The sequence below is a fragment of the Prinia subflava genome, chromosome 3, assembly GCF_021018805.1.
Source record: "Prinia subflava isolate CZ2003 ecotype Zambia chromosome 3, Cam_Psub_1.2, whole genome shotgun sequence".
NCBI classification, from domain to species: domain Eukaryota; kingdom Metazoa; phylum Chordata; class Aves; order Passeriformes; family Cisticolidae; genus Prinia; species Prinia subflava.
The window spans coordinates 103,578,913-103,596,517 of NC_086249.1; the positions used below are offsets into that span (position 1 = coordinate 103,578,913).

At 44.3% G+C, this 17,605-nt stretch overlaps 1 protein-coding gene across 1 annotated transcript in view; it reads right to left on the reverse strand.

The window, feature by feature from the left end:
• The window catches only part of BACE2 (beta-secretase 2), a 53,322-nt gene that overhangs the window by 21,236 nt on the left and 14,481 nt on the right, over positions 1–17,605 (reverse strand). The window contains exon 2 of the mRNA XM_063393171.1: positions 7,717–7,805. Coding sequence (XP_063249241.1) covers positions 7,717–7,805 — 89 coding nt within the window. The remainder of the gene's footprint in view (positions 1–7,716; positions 7,806–17,605) is intronic.

Consider the following 17,605-nt stretch of genomic DNA (forward strand, 5'->3'; position numbering starts at 1 on the left):
AGCCATCAGTAACTCAAATCTTCACAATTTTTTTTTTTTAATAAATAATCTAAGATATAATGTCACCTAGTGCAGTGCCCTGACTCAGACTGGTCCACAGGAACGACACCCTTTTAACTGGAGAAGGAACGTATTAAATGGCACTAGAAAATGGAAAGCTGCTGAATTCAAATCTAAAATTGAAATGCCAAGCTAACTGAATAGCTGTAGACTAATACCTCATTAATATTCCTAAAAGATACATTTTGGGTAAATTAGATTTTTGTGAGTATCAGCAGTAAGACAGAGGTTTCCTAAATCTGCAGCTTGGCCTGCCTGTGAGGAATTAAGTAGAATTTTATATTATTAACAAATAATTCACTGACTTGGAGGAGGAAAGGAACTAATTTTTTCAAGACCAGGGAAGGAAAGGAAAAGGAGCAGTTAAGTATGGCAAGCAAAGGAAGGAACTGAACCCTGTTTAAAAGGCTTAACAGAAGTATTAGTAAAAGCTGCAATAGATTTTTCATTTTAAAGACCTGTAATCCCTAAGTATTGTAATCATATCCCACCCACATTTCTACTGAAGAGCTGCAAAAGTTCTAGATCCCTCACAATTTACTTTGGAGCCTCTCCTTGGCACACAGCTTCCCCTTTTGGAGAAAGACAGATGACCACAGTCAGTTCATCTCAAGAGACTTTTCACAGCTTTTTGGAAAAAAATAAGGGGGAAAAAAGAGCGTAAAATAAATTTATAACAGCATCTTTCCATGTGTGTAGAACAAGAGAAAGTGCAAGGGTTTATCAGGTGCAGATACTTTGTTCAATCCAGATTTAATCTGACAGCCACATGAAGTGGCTTCACAGGCCCTGTGCCTGAGCTCACCAGCATAAATTTGGGGTGATTTTCATTATTATGAGGAACAACCTTCAGATGGCAGCAGGGACAAATCCCATAATTCAAACACTTTCTCCTGAGGGACACTTTGGCCATATGGGCCATGCAACTGACTCTCCCTAGCTGAGGAACAGAGGGAGGCCAGGCTCTAACCCAAGCAGTTCTTGACACTCCCAAGACCCAGCCCTTCAAGGGTTAACACCCAAGGCAGCAGAAATACATGAGATAATATTTCAAAATGCAGGAATTGCAGAGATGCTGTTATTGCCTCCATCTGACCACTTCCCCTGCTCCTGTGTAACCCTGCATTTGTATGACACACAAAGGAACACCTCTGCTCAGGCAGGGTCTTCAGAACACCTCTGTGGCACTGGCAGGGCATTTGAAAAATCAAAATAGAGTCTGAATAATTAGCATCATAAGGGAAACTAGGGGGGCAGGAAATGAAAGGGAGAATAGAGGGTTCTTCATGTGAAAAGAAGTGTCTGGCTGAGCAGCAGATGAGGAAACATCTGAAATCGGAGAGAAAATTGAGTGCTGGGAGAATAAAGGGAAGCAAATCTGCAAACACAAGCAGTGCATGACTAGAACAGCAGCAGCACACAGCTCTTCTTCCATAAGCAGGAAGAGCCTGATGGATTGAGCTGTGGAGCAGGACACAGGAATTGAGATTGGATTCATTTTCAGGCACAGCTGGTGACCTTTCCTGTGGAAAGGCAAGGCAGGTCCCTTCCTCACCATGTGTGCCTCAGCTTCCCTTCCCCACCTGTAGAAACGGATATGAAGACATCTCATTTGTAAAGTTCACAAATGTCATACTGAAGAGAAGACTTTATTACTTCCTTCAAGGAGCAAAATTGGTAACACAGGAAGGGATCTTGCAGTAAATTATATTCTGTTCTGCAAAACCACTTCCTGCCCCATCCTCTTGCAGGTGATTAGCCACTCTGGGTTTTTTTTTCACCTTTCCACCTCACTGATCTGAAGGAAGAAAACTTTGGAGGTCAAAACTAGAGACTTGTTGTAATTCTTGGGCCAAGTGTTTTAAAATAAACACACAGCATAGGAAATAAAATTACAAACAAGCTGTTTGGGCTGTGATGAGAAAAGAAGAAATTCACCTCTTCCAGCAGGACAAAGTGTATCCTAACCAGAGGCAAGGAAAATGGTCTCCTATATCATGGTGCTGTAGTAACTCTACTCCCTTCTCCCTCTCCTGCCCACTCCTCTCTTCTCTCCAACACCTGAAACCTGGTCCTCAAACCTCAAATGGACCTCGAGCCCCAGCTGAGCAAACCAGCAATGGGGTAATTTTCTCTCACAGACTTAATCCTCATTACAGCACAGAGCAAAACACAACCAAAATCTTCTTTCTCAGGTCACGACCCCTCTGCAGGGAGCTCAACATGGCAACAGCAAATTCACCCCATGCAGGAAGCCCTGCCTAACACTGACCTCACCAAACAACTTTAAGACAAAGCAAACACGAAAATACAACAGGAATTATTGATTTCTAACCAAGAAGCCCCATCTGATCTGCAGGGCTTCCATGAAAAGTTTATAATTCACCCCAAACCACAACCTGTACAACACACACAACCAACCTTGCAGGATCACTGCAAAAGCAGCAGTTCCTTTTGTTTGATGGTATATAATTCTCTGTATTACCTCAATTTATTGTCTATATTTCTCTTATCTCCCTATCTCTTGGAAAAAGCAGCTCTTGAGCAGCTTGCTTTTGAATCTTCAGATGGTGAGGCAGTAGTACTCTTTATTTATTTACTGAAATAAAACTGAACACTGCTCCTGAATTTTGAAAGCCCTGAGCATGTCAGATTTACATACTGCTGCAGAGCCATCACTGATCACTTGGGTTCAAGTGTAAAAATCCCTTTTATAAGTCTGTTTAAGTAGCTCTTTTATCACAAGTAGAGTACTCAACAAAACTACTTGTTATTTTGAACAGCATGAGAAACAAACACCGTGATTTCTTTTCAGTTCAGGACAAATCAGGTCATTTTGCAAAACCTTAAACATCGTGGTGACTTACAGAGCATGATTATCACAGCAAACTCAGAACTGTTCACAGCAAAGGTTTGTCAGAGCCACTCAAAAGCCCAAGTTCTGAAAGAGTGCATGGTAACAGCTTTACTCGCTTTGTACGGAAAGAGACAGATAATTAAACAAGCAGGATTGTGTCACACAGATTATATGATGCACAACATCATTTAACAAGTTAGTTCTGGGATTGCTTCAGGAGGGCTCTTCCTGAAAAACACACTCCCTGGGTCCTTTGAAATAAAAATAATGCCTTTCCCATGCACCCCCCTCAATTTCAGTCAAAAAAGAATCATGCATTCAATTTCTGATTTTGATCATCTGAATAAAATTAAACTAAGAGTGTGGCATCAGGAAATTAAGAACCATCACTCTCTCCAACACAACATGAATATTCAAATAAGCACACATCTATAACTCATAACCCATTAATTTAACAAATTACTAATCTTTCTTTCCCCTTGTCTTCAACTTGCAGTTTAAGATGTCGGAAGCACTCCACGACAATATAGGGAAAAACTGCAGGAGTGATTACCAGATGAGAGGAAACCCCTTTATCTAATCTTGAGTGTTCCTCCTAGGAAGGAGGAGAAGTGCCCATGGGTTGTTTTTCTCATTTACACATGAGCAAAGGTCGCTCTTGGGTAATTTTACAGATCCAGCTGATGTGATATCAATGCTCCTGTTTATCATCCCTGCAAAATCATGACAACCAAGTGTGCTGGTTTGGGCTGGGGATAGAGCTAATTTTCTTCACAGTAGCTAGCACAGGCTGTGTTCTGGATTTGTGCTGAAAACAGAGCTGAAATATTGAAATGTTTTTGTTACTACTGAGCAGCTCTTGCACAGAGCCAAGGCCTTTTCTCCCTCTCACTCCACCCCACTACTGCCAGGCTTGGTGTCCACGAGAATTTGGGAGGGGACACTGGCAGGACAGCTGACCCCAGGGATATCCCACACCACGGTGTCATGCTCAGCTGGGGGAAGAAGGGGGAAATGTTTGGGGTTGTGGTGGGGGAGTGAGTGAGTGGCTGTGTGGGGCTGAGCTGCCATCGAGGTTTAAGCCACAGTGGTTTAAAGGTGTTCTGACTGCTGGGAAAAGTCTGTCCTAAGGCCAGTCTCAAACAGAGACAAGCAGCAGCACCCAGGGAAGAAGAGGTGACTGGGCTTCACCTCCAGTCAGGAAAAGTCTCCAATAAAACCTCCTGGAATCTGTTTCCAAGGACAGTCGTGCAGTCACAGACATTCAACAAGGAATTTCACAGGTACACCACACCTGACCAATCTCACTGCCTTCTGCATCAAGACTGGATGCAAAGATGAGGATAACAGTGGCTGTAGCACATCTTGGCTTCAGTCAGGCTTTGGACACTGCCTCCCATGGCATTCCCATTTGGAAACTGAGGATGGGGGGCTGAACAAACCAGCCACGGTGTGGGCTGAAGATGGGCTGCAGCCCTGGGTCCAAAGGAGACTCGTGACAAACAGAGAGCCTCAGGGGTTTGTGAGTGGAGGAAAAACTGTTCCCCATCCTGGAGAAAAGGAGGCTCAGGAGAGACTCTCACTCTTTACAAGTCCCTGGCAGGAGGCTGTAGCCAGGTGAGAGTCAGTCTCTTTTCCCGTGCAACAGCAACAGGACAAGAGGACACAGCATCAAAGCTGTGCTAAGAGAGGCTCAGGCTGGACACCAGGAGGAATTTCATCAGGGAAAGGTTTGTTAAACACTGGAGCAGGCTGCCCAGGGAGGCGGTGGACTCATCCCCCCTGGAGATGTCCAAGGAAGGCCTGGATGTGGCACTCAGTGCTCTGGGCCAGGGACAAGGTGGGGAGCAGTGTCTTGGGTTGCAACGCAAGATGTGACCAAAGGTGTGCATTCTATTGCGAGCTGTTAAAACCGGCTGGGGAGGTGTTTTTTCATTATCTCTTCCACAGCTCAACCTCCCTCCAGGGATCTCTGCTGTCCATGGGCCATCGAGGCTCACTGCAGGGCTGATACAATTCCATCATCCATGGGAGATGCTCCACCCAGGGGAGGAGCCCAGCATTCCCACTTGGATAAACCCTGGCATTCAGAGCCCAGCACAGCCTGTGTGCTCTGCATTCCCACCTGGATAAACCCTGGCATTCAGAGCCCAGCACAGCCTGTGTGCACTGCATTCCCACCCGGATAAACCCTGGCATTCAGAGCCCAGCACAGCCTGTGTGCACTGCATTCCCACCTGGATAAACCCTGGCATTCAGAGCCCAGCACAGCCTGTGTGCTCTGCATTCCCACCTGGATAAACCCTGGCATTCAGAGCCCAGCACAGCCTGTGTGCTCTGCATTCCCACCTGGATAAACCCTGGCATTCAGAGCCCAGCACAGCCTGTGTGCACTGCATTCCCACCTGGATAAACCCTGGCATTCAGAGCCCAGCACAGCCTGTGTGCACTGCATTCCCACCTGGATAAACCCTGGCATTCAGAGCCCAGCACAGCCTGTATGCTCTGCATTCCCAGAGGAAGGCTGGATCCATCTCACCCCACTGCATCTTCAGAGGTAACTGCCCCTGCTCCAGGATCATCTCTGCTCCCACAGAACAACATCTGTCACTGCAGGAGGGCTGGATTGGGCTGCTGCCAACACCCTGACCAACAGGGTGTCAGGTCGTGTTCTGACTCTGTCAGGGTTTTCTTTTTGTTTGTTTGCTTTTTTGTCCTACTGCATTTTTATTTTGATTTTCCTAGTAAAGAACTGTTATTCCTATTCCTGTATCTTTGCCTGAGAGCCCCCTAATTTCAAAATTATAATGATTTTTAGGGGGGGATGGTTACATTCTCCATTCCAAGGGAACCTCTAGCTTTTCCTGGCAGACACCTGTCTTTCCAAACCAAGACAAGTGGTCACAGGTTGGACTCGATGGTCTTGGAGGTCTTTTCCAACCTCAAGGATTCTGTGGTTCTGTGAAGGTCTTCATCAAGAACCTACATGAGGGACAGACTGCACACTCAGATTTGAGTGGGATCTGCATCAAAGGGTGTAGCTGACATGCTGACTGACACAGCCACCAGTCACATTTTTTGAGGTTCAGGTTGGACAACAGGAAATATTTCCTCCCCAGGAGACTGGAACACCCTGCCTGGACAGAGCATGGATTCTCCATCCTCAAAGGTTTACAGGACTCGGCTGGGCTCAGCCAGGCTCACCTGCTCTGGTGACAGCCCCAGCTCATCTGGGATGTGTGACCCTACAGAGCTTTCTTGTAATCAACACCTTTTAAATATCTACCTGATTTCATGGAGGGCAGGATCTCTCCAGTTTATTTATTTAAATGTAGTTAAAAGTATTTAAAATGGAAGAAGCATGGTGTACCCAGGACTCTGCTAATGTTTGTATCTGAGCACACTGCAGAACTCCTCCATCAGTGCAAGCCAAACCAGGAACTGCTGCTGCAATTGCTCTGGACTGTAATGACTTGATTTTGAGTAATTTTACAAAGCACTCTTAACTAACTATTCAGGGCCTGGACTTCAAGGTTTCATTATTAACCTTACATTAAAGTTCTCAAAACACAGTCTCCACTGAGAACACTGATCAGAGGCTGTAACCTTCACATGATTTCTGTCTGTCTTTCTCCACACACAAGCTCTGCTGTTGCTGTTTCTAATGGTTTATGTTTCTGATGAGAGAGGCCTTGTCCTTCCAGTCTCAATAACATCAATTAAGGGATGAGGGAGAAAGAATGCTTGTGCTTTTAATTCTGGCAATTAAGTTTTCTCTAGCCACTGCCTAAGGAAGGGGATAGCTGGCTGGCATGGAAAACCCTGCAGCAGTGCAGAAATAACTATCAAGTGTAAATTCTGAATTTTCCAGACCTGTATAATATCAGCATGCTGTGAAATATCTCCATTAACATCCAAATAAATGACAGGTGAGGCTACTCTAGTAAGCAGTATGGAAATAATAGATTTCCCTCCATTCCCAGTGCATCTTACTGGAAAAAAAAAGTGTAAAACCCCATGCTAAAACACATATGAGGTAGTGAGAAGGGTGATACTCCCCAGTTTCCCAGCACTCTTAGTATTTTATCCATATGCTTCAGCTAAAGATAGACACTGCATTTTGGAGAAGTTTACCTGAAATAATTGAAACTAGAGAAAGGCAGAAAGGAAGGAAGAAAAAGAAGTGTGATTCAGACAGACAAAGCTTGGCTGTGATTAATGTCAGCTTATGCCAAACATAGCAAATTTAGTGCATAACAAACACCAGAACCAACAAGTTGTATTTTATAAATAACCAGATTCATCAGGGTCTGTCCAGATCACTGACTGATTGAGGCCCGTGGCCAAACTAAACAACAAATTAAGTTTTGACTAAGTAATTTTGCTTCTGGATGAAATGTCAAGTAACTGATACAATTACCGGGTTTTAATTTTTTTGTTTTCAAACAAAGGCAAAGCTATTGAAACTTTTAATTCCTTGCAAGTCTATTCAGGTAAGAAATTGGCTTAAATTGGTGTGATTTTGCAAACGATTTTTACCCTGTAATCATCTCCTCTTTTCTCCAGTTCTAATTAGTGCTGCTGATGCTCACTCAGAGCTCAGCTGCGCTGCCGTCAGCGGGGCTGCTCACGGTGTCAGGCAGGATTTCACATCAGGCAAAGCCAAAATTCCCACCAGGCAGCCAACATCCCGCTCCCATGGGAAGTCACAGGAGCCCCAGGAGCTCCTGTTTTACATGGAAGAGCCAGAATCCAAAAGACCCCCTAATTTGCACCATGGGTGCAGAACAGGTACTTACAGATCAGGATTGAAGTAGGATGTGACATCAGGATCAGGCACACCTGCTACAGCAAAATTGCTGCTCCCAGTGTCCACCAGAATATTTAACTGCCCAAAACAAAACAAAACAAAAAAGGAGAGGTGATTTACATATCCAGTTAAACAAATGAACAACCAAAAAAGAATCATTGCAGTTTTTGTCTAAACTACCTTCAGTTTTAAAGTCATGGTGAGCATTGCCTTGAGAAATAAATTTAGTGTCACTTTTGGGAAAGATGTGCTGCTGCAGCCCATCCAAAACAGCTGATCATGCTGAAATGCTTTAAAATAGTCCTGTTCCTGGAAGGGGGAAAACCCGCCAAGCCCACATTTGCTCAGCAGATGAATTCCTGATCATCTCAAATGTCTCTTTGGCCCAAGCCCACATTTGCACAGCAGATGAATTCCTGATCATCTCGAATTTCTTGTTGGCACAAGCCCACATTTGCACAGCAGATGAATTCCTCATCATCTCAAATTTCTTTTGGCCCAAACCATGAATCTTGGCAACCTGTCCAGAACACAGGCTGAATTCTGGACTGCTTAAAACCCTGTTTGTCTTAGGGCTTGTGAGATTTCAAGGTAGGGGCTGAGTGCAGGTCTGGACAGAAATAAGCAGAAGAACAAAGCTGCCTTGTGGATTGGAAAACACAAGAGCAATACCCAGTTCACCCTGAGCAGCAGCAACCTTCCACAGCCTTTACCACCTCTGAAAATGAGGATGGAAGATTTACTAACACTGTGATTGAAACGTGGCCTAAGAGGGGGTGACTTGTTTGGTTGATTGGGAGGGTGATAGAGGCTGAAAATGGCACATGGACAAAATGGGACACCTTTCCCCATCTAGCTCAGGTAACCAGGCTGGTCCATCACAGCTGCACAATGGCAAAGCTGAAACTGCAGCCACGTGCTGGAGAACTTCTTTCAGTGAGACCTGGAAACTACATTAGGTACAGAACCATTAAATGATCAAGTTCAAGTCAGTCAGAGACTCTACTGCTCCCAAAAGCAATGGTCACACTTGTCCCCCTGCTCTTGGCTGGATACTTCCCAGGCCTCCCTGCCAAAGCCACGGGGCTGTGATGCAAATCAGGTCAGGCTCCTCACCTACAGACAGCCAGAAAAAACAGCAACCTGCCTTATCAGGCAGCTACTCAAACAGATATGGTAGGAACAGAAAAGGGTGATTCCCTCCTTGGGTGACAACACGGTCTCAGGTTGGCTTAAAACACCTGCTCCACAGGAAAATATTAAAGAATTAAGAATTTTCCTGTAGGAGGGAGTGAGACAGAAGGTTTGGTTGCCCATGGCTAAAAAGCCAGCTCAAACCAGCCCCTTTGGTAGTCCCCATCACTCCTTAAGATATGATGTAGCTTGGGATCCACAATGGGAAGGGAAAAAGAGAAAGATCAGGGAAACAAGTTTGGTGTTGACAAAGGAAGCAGAGAAAAAGGGCTGAGCTCAGAAATGAGTGTAAACACAAAGGAGGATAAAGCATTTGAAAAAGATGTGCTGAATCCTTCTTTAATAAGACAGAGTGTAGACAAAAAGTGTGAGTCAATGTTTAAAAAACATCTTTGGTTTGCTGATGGAGGAGGAGGGAGGTGATGGTTACCCTTGTTTCACCCTGTTAATACAGTATGGGATTGAGGAGCTCTGAAATTTAAACATGAACACAAAACCAACCAGTAATTTCTGAGAATCTCTTCTGAACTGCAGGTGCTCTCTGTCATTGGTATTCCCAGCCCTAATCTTGCAGAAATTTCAAGACTAAAAAGAAACAAACCAACAACCTTAGCCAGGTGCCTGGCTGCATCCCAGATTTTAGATTAAGCAAAGACCATACATTAAAATTTATTTTGCAACCACACAAGCCAGACAGAGACATCTGAAAACAAAAGGACATCCACAAGTTCACTTGGCTCCAGGAGCTGAGGCTTTAAAAGAAAATAAGAACCTCTGAGGCACTGCAACAAAATCCAAAGTTTGCTACACACTTCCATTTCAATGATATCAAAAGCCTAACATTTTTTCAACTAACCAACAAAGTACAAACTATTCTTTTCCCTTCCCCCTTCTCTGGCGTAGAAATCATATTAAAAATAAACAACAAAGAGCAGCTCACACGCGTGCATCTATCAGGACTGACAAAATTTGCCTCAAAGGGGTGCTGCAGGGCTTAAATTAATTAGCCTTTCTGAGGTAGTCTGTGATGTTTGAGTAATGGGCACTACACATCAGCTGCATAAATACACGTAGGTGTTGCCTTAGCCTCAGTGATATGCAGTGTACACGGAGGAGGACTTGGGGGGAAAAAAACCCAACAAACGCACAAACAAACCAAGCAAAACCAAACAAAAATCACTAAATGTGACACACACGAAAGATATTTTACCCCCGCACCTTAAATACAATGTTATCGTCACGGAATTCACAGGCCATCGAAGGAGAGGGTGAATTTACTGCCCACAGGACGGAGCAAACCAAGATTTCCAGAGGAAAATAGATATCCCCCACAAAGAAGGAGGGAGAGCACAAAGCTGGCTAACCATGCAAGCTGCAGCCCACTCGGACACAGCAGAGCTCACATGAGAGATGCTATTGAGGCTGACATTCTCTATCCACATGTTTGTGCATAATGAGATGCAGGCGGCTGGGGCAGACACTGATTTATTGTACTCCTCACAATAGAGCCAGTGATTAGCAGCTCATTTCGGGATGGGTATAACTTACTGAGTTCCCTCTCTCTCCTGGCTGCCCTTGGGGTCTGAATTTTCCTTAGAGCCCTCACTTCTCATTAAGGGCCACTTTCATGTTGTCTCCAGTGCTTCATTCCAGGCTGCCTGCCGGGCTCATGGAGCTCTGGAGAGTCCCAAGGTGGGTGCTGAAGGAGCCTGGTCCAGGGCTGTCCATCCTCTCCTGTCCTCACTCAGCCACAGAGAGCTGTTGGAACCCTGGGCACTGGGAATTTTGGGCTTTCTGTGCTGACAGGCACTGACCCCCAAGAAAACACTGCATGCGACCTGAGGCTGTGGAACAGGCTTCCAAAATTGAGTGATAGCACTGGGACTGTGGGTGTGTAGTTTGAATGGAAGTGTGCAATATCACAGGGTGGAAAACCTAGATTTTAAGGCTTTAGAATATAGTAATATATATATCAAGCAAGATGGAGGATTTAGGGCATTGGCCAGTCCTTCTTTTTCACCTTCTTCTTCATGGGTCTGGGTGGTATTTTGTAATTGGGTAGAAAAGTCTGCATTGCGAGCCACAGGTGGTTGGTTATTGGTTGGTTATTTAAAGGTAAAAATAATTTAGATGTCATTTCTTAATTGGACAGTTTACCCTTCAAAGGCCTTGTAGAGAGAGAGAGAGACAGACAGGGGCCATTTTTAGTTTGTTAGCTAGAGGTGCTGTAGAACTCATGGTTTATGAGACTGTAACATAGGTAAGAATTAATAAACATCTGAGTCCTGTCAGAAATTCTGTCTCCAGCATTTAATCCCAACCCTAGAAAAATGAAGATAAAATGCAACAGAGAGCAGCCCTGCTGAGAAGGACTTGGGGTGCTGGTGGGTAAAAGGTTGGACATGTCCCAGCAATCTCAACTTGCATGCCAAAAAGCCAAAAGTGTCCTTGGCTGTAGTCAAAGCAGCATGGGCAGAGGTGAGGAGTCTGCTCCTGATGCTTTAAGTTTGGGCTTTCATGTTTTTCAGATTCTGTGCTGCCCAGGGGTGCAGTTCTGAGCTCATATGAAGTGCTGCTGAGCTCTCTTCACACAGCAGGGAGACAAAACAAATCCTTTCCAGGTGGAGACCAAGGACAACTTTCAGGCCCAAAAGCACAAACAAGGGTGGCTGAAGGGAGAACAAGAAGGATGGGACCTCACAACCTGGAGCTGTAATTGGACAATTAAACCCCAATATGCAAATGGACCAAAACTTATAAAAGTATAAGATCTCGTGACCAGTTAGCCATTTTTTGTGACCATTTTGGGTCCACCTTGGGTGTAGCCCTGGTCAGGCTCTTGTCCTGCCCAAGGTGTATCCTAAAGGCCTTTCAATAAATCCCTATTTTATTCTCCAGCTCTGTCCAGTCTCTGTTCCAGGCCAGCCTTCCCAAGGCATCACCCCTGTGCCCTGCTCAGGTGAGAGCCCACCTGCAGAGCTGCCCCAGCCCTGGAATTCCCAGCACAGGGAGGACGTGGAGCTGCTGGAGAGAGCCCAGAGGAGGCTCCAGGATGAGCAGAGGGCTGGAGCAGCTCTGCTGGCAGGAAAGGCTGGCACAGCTGGCATTGCTCAGCCTGGGCAGGAGAAGCTCTGGGCTGAGCTCAGGGTGGCCTTGCAGGGCCTGAAGGAGCCCCAGGAAAGCTGCAGAGAGACAATTGCCAAGGGCTGCAGGGACAGGAGCCAGGGAATGGCTTCAAACCAACAGAGTGGGTTTATATTAGATATTAGCATTAAAACCAATGAAAAACTACTTTGCATTTGGTTTTGGAAAAAGCAAAGCCTTTTTCTGGGATTTTTGGTGGGTTTTTTTGTGGTTTCCAGGTTCAATTTCAGACCTACACAACAGACACTGACAGCAAATGCACTAAATTGTTTCTTCCCCCTGAAGGTCACCTTAAGCACAGCTGTGGGACATGAAATCTGCGCCTAGTAAAGTATCTGGAGATTATTCTGCTGTCTGCGTTTCCCACATGCAAATAGTGTTGTTATTATTAACAGGAGGCTCATAAAGATCCCTATTTTACAGTAAGCAAGACAGGAACATCCACCTCTGCCATGACAAACTCACAGAGGGAATCTGACACTATCTGTATGCCATAAATTTGTGGTTATAAAGAGAAGCAAATCCAAACTTGTTTACTGAAAGTCACGAACACTGAAAGCAGAAGCCTTGGAGGTCGTGCATTTTACATTTTTTCTACTCTTAAGGGGTAGAGACACTAAAAATATCCCCAGTCCTAATGATTTCTTTCAACTGGAAGTCAAACACTTTGTCAATACTTCAAGGATCCCTTAAACTTTCCAGTGCTTGATTCAGCACCAGCATCAAATATCACTTACTGCATTCTACACAGCTTCAATAATTTAACTTACCACTATGTCTTCAATATTTTTAAGCATTCCATTGCTAAATATTGTTGCACTGTCCTATCAGAAAACCCCCCAAAATTGCCTATTGATGTGTTATCTTTTTTTCACTCAGCAAAGCTTTGGCTGTCTGTGGTTCAGGCACTTGCCCTGGTACAGCAGGTGATGTCAGTGTGACACATCCACACTAGACTGGTTGTTATTCATGCCTCATTTAACTGCCTGGCGTAAAACAATTTGCAGTTATCCACCGTGCATTCAGAAAGTGACTTCCTTCACATTTTCTAGGGAAAGTGAGAGCAGCAATCATTCATTTTTTGTTGCATAGAGGTTGCTCGTATCCCTTAGCTGGGACAGAAGTTACCTCTGTTCTGGTACACACCCTGCTCAGATTTGGTAGAAGTTTCTCTTCCCTGTTTTAGTTTGAGGTTGGGAGGTTTTGGTAACTTCCAGAAAAATATACAAAACAGATTCCCACAGGCACAAGTGCAAAATGGATTTCTTTGAAGCAGCTGTCTGCATGATTGAGCATCCACTGCCTTTTCCAGGTGTGGGATCATCAGGCTTGCCTGCAAACCTGTTGCTTTTGATGTGATTCCCTGGGTCACCCACACTGAACTAGGGAAACTCTTCATCCCCACTAAAAGACTGATCCATAGAAAAATCCACTGTATTTTTTTTTTCAGAGTTCATGGGTCTGATGAATCCTTTTAGGTCAAGCAATAAAGTTCCACCACTGGACAGGCTCAGTTTCTACAACTGAAAGGAGGCTGGAGTGAGCTGGTGTCAGTCTTTTCTCCCAGATAACAAGTGACAAGATGAGGGGAAGCTGCCTCAAGCTGCACCAGGGTAGGTTTAAGCTGGATATTAGGGAAAAGATTTCTATAGAAATTGTTGTAAAGCTCTTGACCACACTGACCAGGGAAGTGGAGAAATCATCATCCCTGGAATTGTTAAAAAAAATGTGGATATTGAGAACATTGTTTATTGGTGAGCATGGTGGTGGTGCTGGGTTGATGGCTGGGCTTGAGCTGAAAGGTCTTTCCCAGCCTCAACTGTTCCATGATTCTGCAGAGAAACCAGACTGCAAAAATGTATTTGGCTCTTCACTCTTGCTTCAGCTGAAGCACAGGGAGTGGGGGGAAAAAAGGAATAGGATTTACACTCACAGGGCCATAAATACAGTAAACAATCTCATTCAGCCTCACATTTACTCTGGGGTTCAGTCAGAATTTTAATGATAATTGATGGTTTCCTTCACAAGGTGGCACAGCAAAGAAGCTGGCTCTGTAAGAATTCACAGAATCCCAGAATGTTTTGGGTTGGAAAGGACCCCAAAGCTCATCCAGTGCCACCCCTGCCATGGCAGGGACACCTCCCACTGTCCCAGGCTGCTCCAGCCCCAGTGTCCAGCCTGGCCTTGGGCACTGCCAGGGATGCAGGGGCAGCCACAGCTGCTCTGGGCACCCTGTGCCAGGGCCTGCCCACCCTCCTGAAGGAAGAATTTTTTTCCAATATCTCATCTAAACCTACTCTCTTGTAGCAATGGTATTTCTTTTCATGATGAAAACTACAAGCCATCATGCCTCCTCTGGGATTTTAACTCGACCCAAGGGCACCCCTTTCTTCTCCCTTTTTTCTTGTCCTCAGTAAAGAGCACAACCATTCCACACCAGTAACATCCATGTGCCACTCAAAATCTTGTCCTGCTGTGCTTTCATGATTTCTCCCAAAGCACCCACTTAAAATAGGGCTTGTAATTCTACTCTGCTTGCTGGAGCATGTCACACAGTGAACTATGACAAAGTAAAAAAGTTTTTATCCCCATGCAGAGAGCAGAAATAGGAATCATCCCATTACCTGTCAGGAGCTGTTACCACACATCACAATGTAGATGTGTGTAGAAGTCCACCCCATCTCACCCCTGAGCTTGTACCATCTCTTAACTCTCTTTCTTATTTTGTCCCACAGATAATAAACCCTCCAGAAAATAATCTAGACAGTGCTTTAAAAAAAAAAAAAAGGGTTCAAAGAAATGCTGCTTCTTGTTAGGGATTAGCAGCTAGAAATCATTTGGGTAACAGCTCTTCTTTTTCAAGCTGGTTAATAGATAGGAAAATTAGTTGGCAATTTAAATGCTGCCTCATTTAACACAACGATTCCTAATTACATTATCAGCCCATCTGGCAAGAATTGCTTACAACCATCACACAGAGAAGAAAACACCAATAACTATATGCTGTGTTTGCCCACAGTTATTACGTGTTATTATTGGCACTGACTGTCAGTCAGGTTATTTCAGCAATTTGTTTCTACAAATTAGTAATGTTACAATATACAGTGGCTTTTTAAGCACAGACGTGCTGTATGGGTTTTTTTCTCCCCTGTGTTACTTAGAGTTAGCATTTAACAGCCTACTTTCTAATAAAAAAAAAGTATCAGAAGGCTAGGCTTTAATATAGATTCTTCATCTGTTCCTCCGAAGATGCAGAAATAAAAGCAATTTAAAAGATGAGTTAAGAGAAATTTTGGGAAGCATTTCTAGATGCAGAGGACTGCAAAGTCAGGCATAAACTTGAAAAGCCTCCACAAAGACAGATTTCTGCTTGCAGCATAATATGTGATTTTTTAAAAGCTGAGACTGAAAACAAAAGCAGGTAAATTTGTTGGACTGGCACACTGCCCATGAACATTGGGGCAGGGCTGGACTCTCCCATTTCTCACTGCTCACAAGCAGTCCCTGCACTGGAGGAACAGCTCACCCCAAATCCAAATGAGCCTCTGCAGCTTGGATGGAGTCATAATTCACCTTGGAGGAGGAGGAGGAGAAGGAGGAGGAGGAAGACAACCCACAATTTAACCAGGTCCAGGAGAAATATCTCCAGTGTTGCCCTAAGTGAGGTCACCTCTCCAGGGAAAACAGAACCATCTGCTCCTACCTCCAAAAAAAAAAAACCACTCCCATGGTCACAAGAAGGGTTCACCCAAGCAGCCAGGATAAGAGAGGCATTGTGAGGAAGGAGAAAAAAAGAATGAGATTAATTTTCTAATGATGTTTGTTCAGCAGGTGGTGCCCACATTTTGCTGCAGCTCCAGGGGTGCAAAGGCAGGTGATTTATTGCTGCACGAAAACGTGGGCAAACCAGAAGGTCAAGTTTATCACCAAAGAGAATTCCTGCTTTCACAACAGCAGAAGTCTGTCACAGAAACTGTGCTCTGTTTGTAGTCTGGGGAGTCAACAGGAGAACAAGTGGCAGCAGCAGACCAGGCTCTCCAGAGAGTGTTTGGGCTTTGCTGCCGTTCCCCTCACTCCATTCCCAGATGGTGCCAGGACCTGGCATTCACATTTACTACTTGCACATTTACTACCTGCACATTTACTACTTGCACATTTACTACTTGCACATTTACTCCCTCCACGTTTCCTACCTGCACATTCACTCTCTTCCCCAGCCACTTAAAACGTCTCTTCCCAAACTCTCTCACACCCTTCACTGAGCCCAGCACAAGACCAAGAGTTTTTCCCCCTCAATCTCTCCATGGTCTGCACTGCTAGAATGGAAGAAGTATTTCTTTTTTATTCCTGCCTGGAAAGCAGTAATCTCTTTCTTTGCCAGAAGATTACAAAGCACTATCTGGATTAGCCAATCTATCCGTGCTTAAGAGCACTGCATGCTTTTGTAGTGGAGATTTGTATAAAAAACCCACAAATGCTAAAATGACAGATTGCTTCGAAGTATAAACTTGCTAAACTAAATTGTGAGTTGAAATATGAGCATCTGACTGTGGGACTGATGAATAGTCATTTTGAAGAAAAATATTACAGGAAGTGCTTTATATATATTATCATTTTGACAATAAGGGAAGGCTATTATGGTTTAAAGACAAAAAAAATAGTCAGCCAATCAATCCTGGTAACAAAACAAAATATCTATTCTTCATTTCTACGCTCTCCTTCCTGCCAATGCCCTCGGTTCCCTAAACATTAGCATTCTTTCTGCACATGCCATCTCATGTGCTATCTTATTTTTCAGGCTGAAATTTATTTGCTGTGTCTAGATTTATCATACAACACATCCATCCTATTCATGCTATATGAACATGCTTTGCTGTTGAACATGAGCCATTACTTGCTTATCTTAGAGCTGTGTGAATCGTAGCAATTTTGTCTCATTGCCTTTTCAGAAAAGATTAACCTTTTTTCCCTCTTTTTTATTTTTCCCCCCACCAGGCAGGAGTCTCTCTCCCACCTCACACCCTACAGCAGACAAAAAGAAGTTTTGTGAAGCAGTCCTGCAGTCCACATCAACCAGCAGCAGCTGAAGTCATGCTCTGCTCTAAGCACTGGATTTTAAGGAAAATCTGGATTAATTAGAGAGTAACAACAATAATCTAGAGGTCTAGGAAAAAAAACTACCTGTAAATAAGAGTTGACAGACTTTAAATGGCTTGGGAAGACAAAGGAAAAGCATGATAGACTTTTAACAGATGTAGGGATGCCACAGAGACGCCAAAGCTTTCAGAAGGAAGGGGTTGCATGGAAACCAAGAGGAGCCTTCATCTGCCTTCCCCAGGGCAGCCACCAACACTTAGCCACAAGCAGAGTCAGTGCTCACTGAGAGCAGCAGAAATCCCCCCAAAGGTGAGTGAGGAAAATCTGTATATTTACTGTATTACACCACACACGTTCTTGAGTGGAAAGATAATGAGTGCCTGGCTAAATGGAGGATTAAAAAACCCCCACAAACACTCTGAAATTCAAGAACGGATGCATGA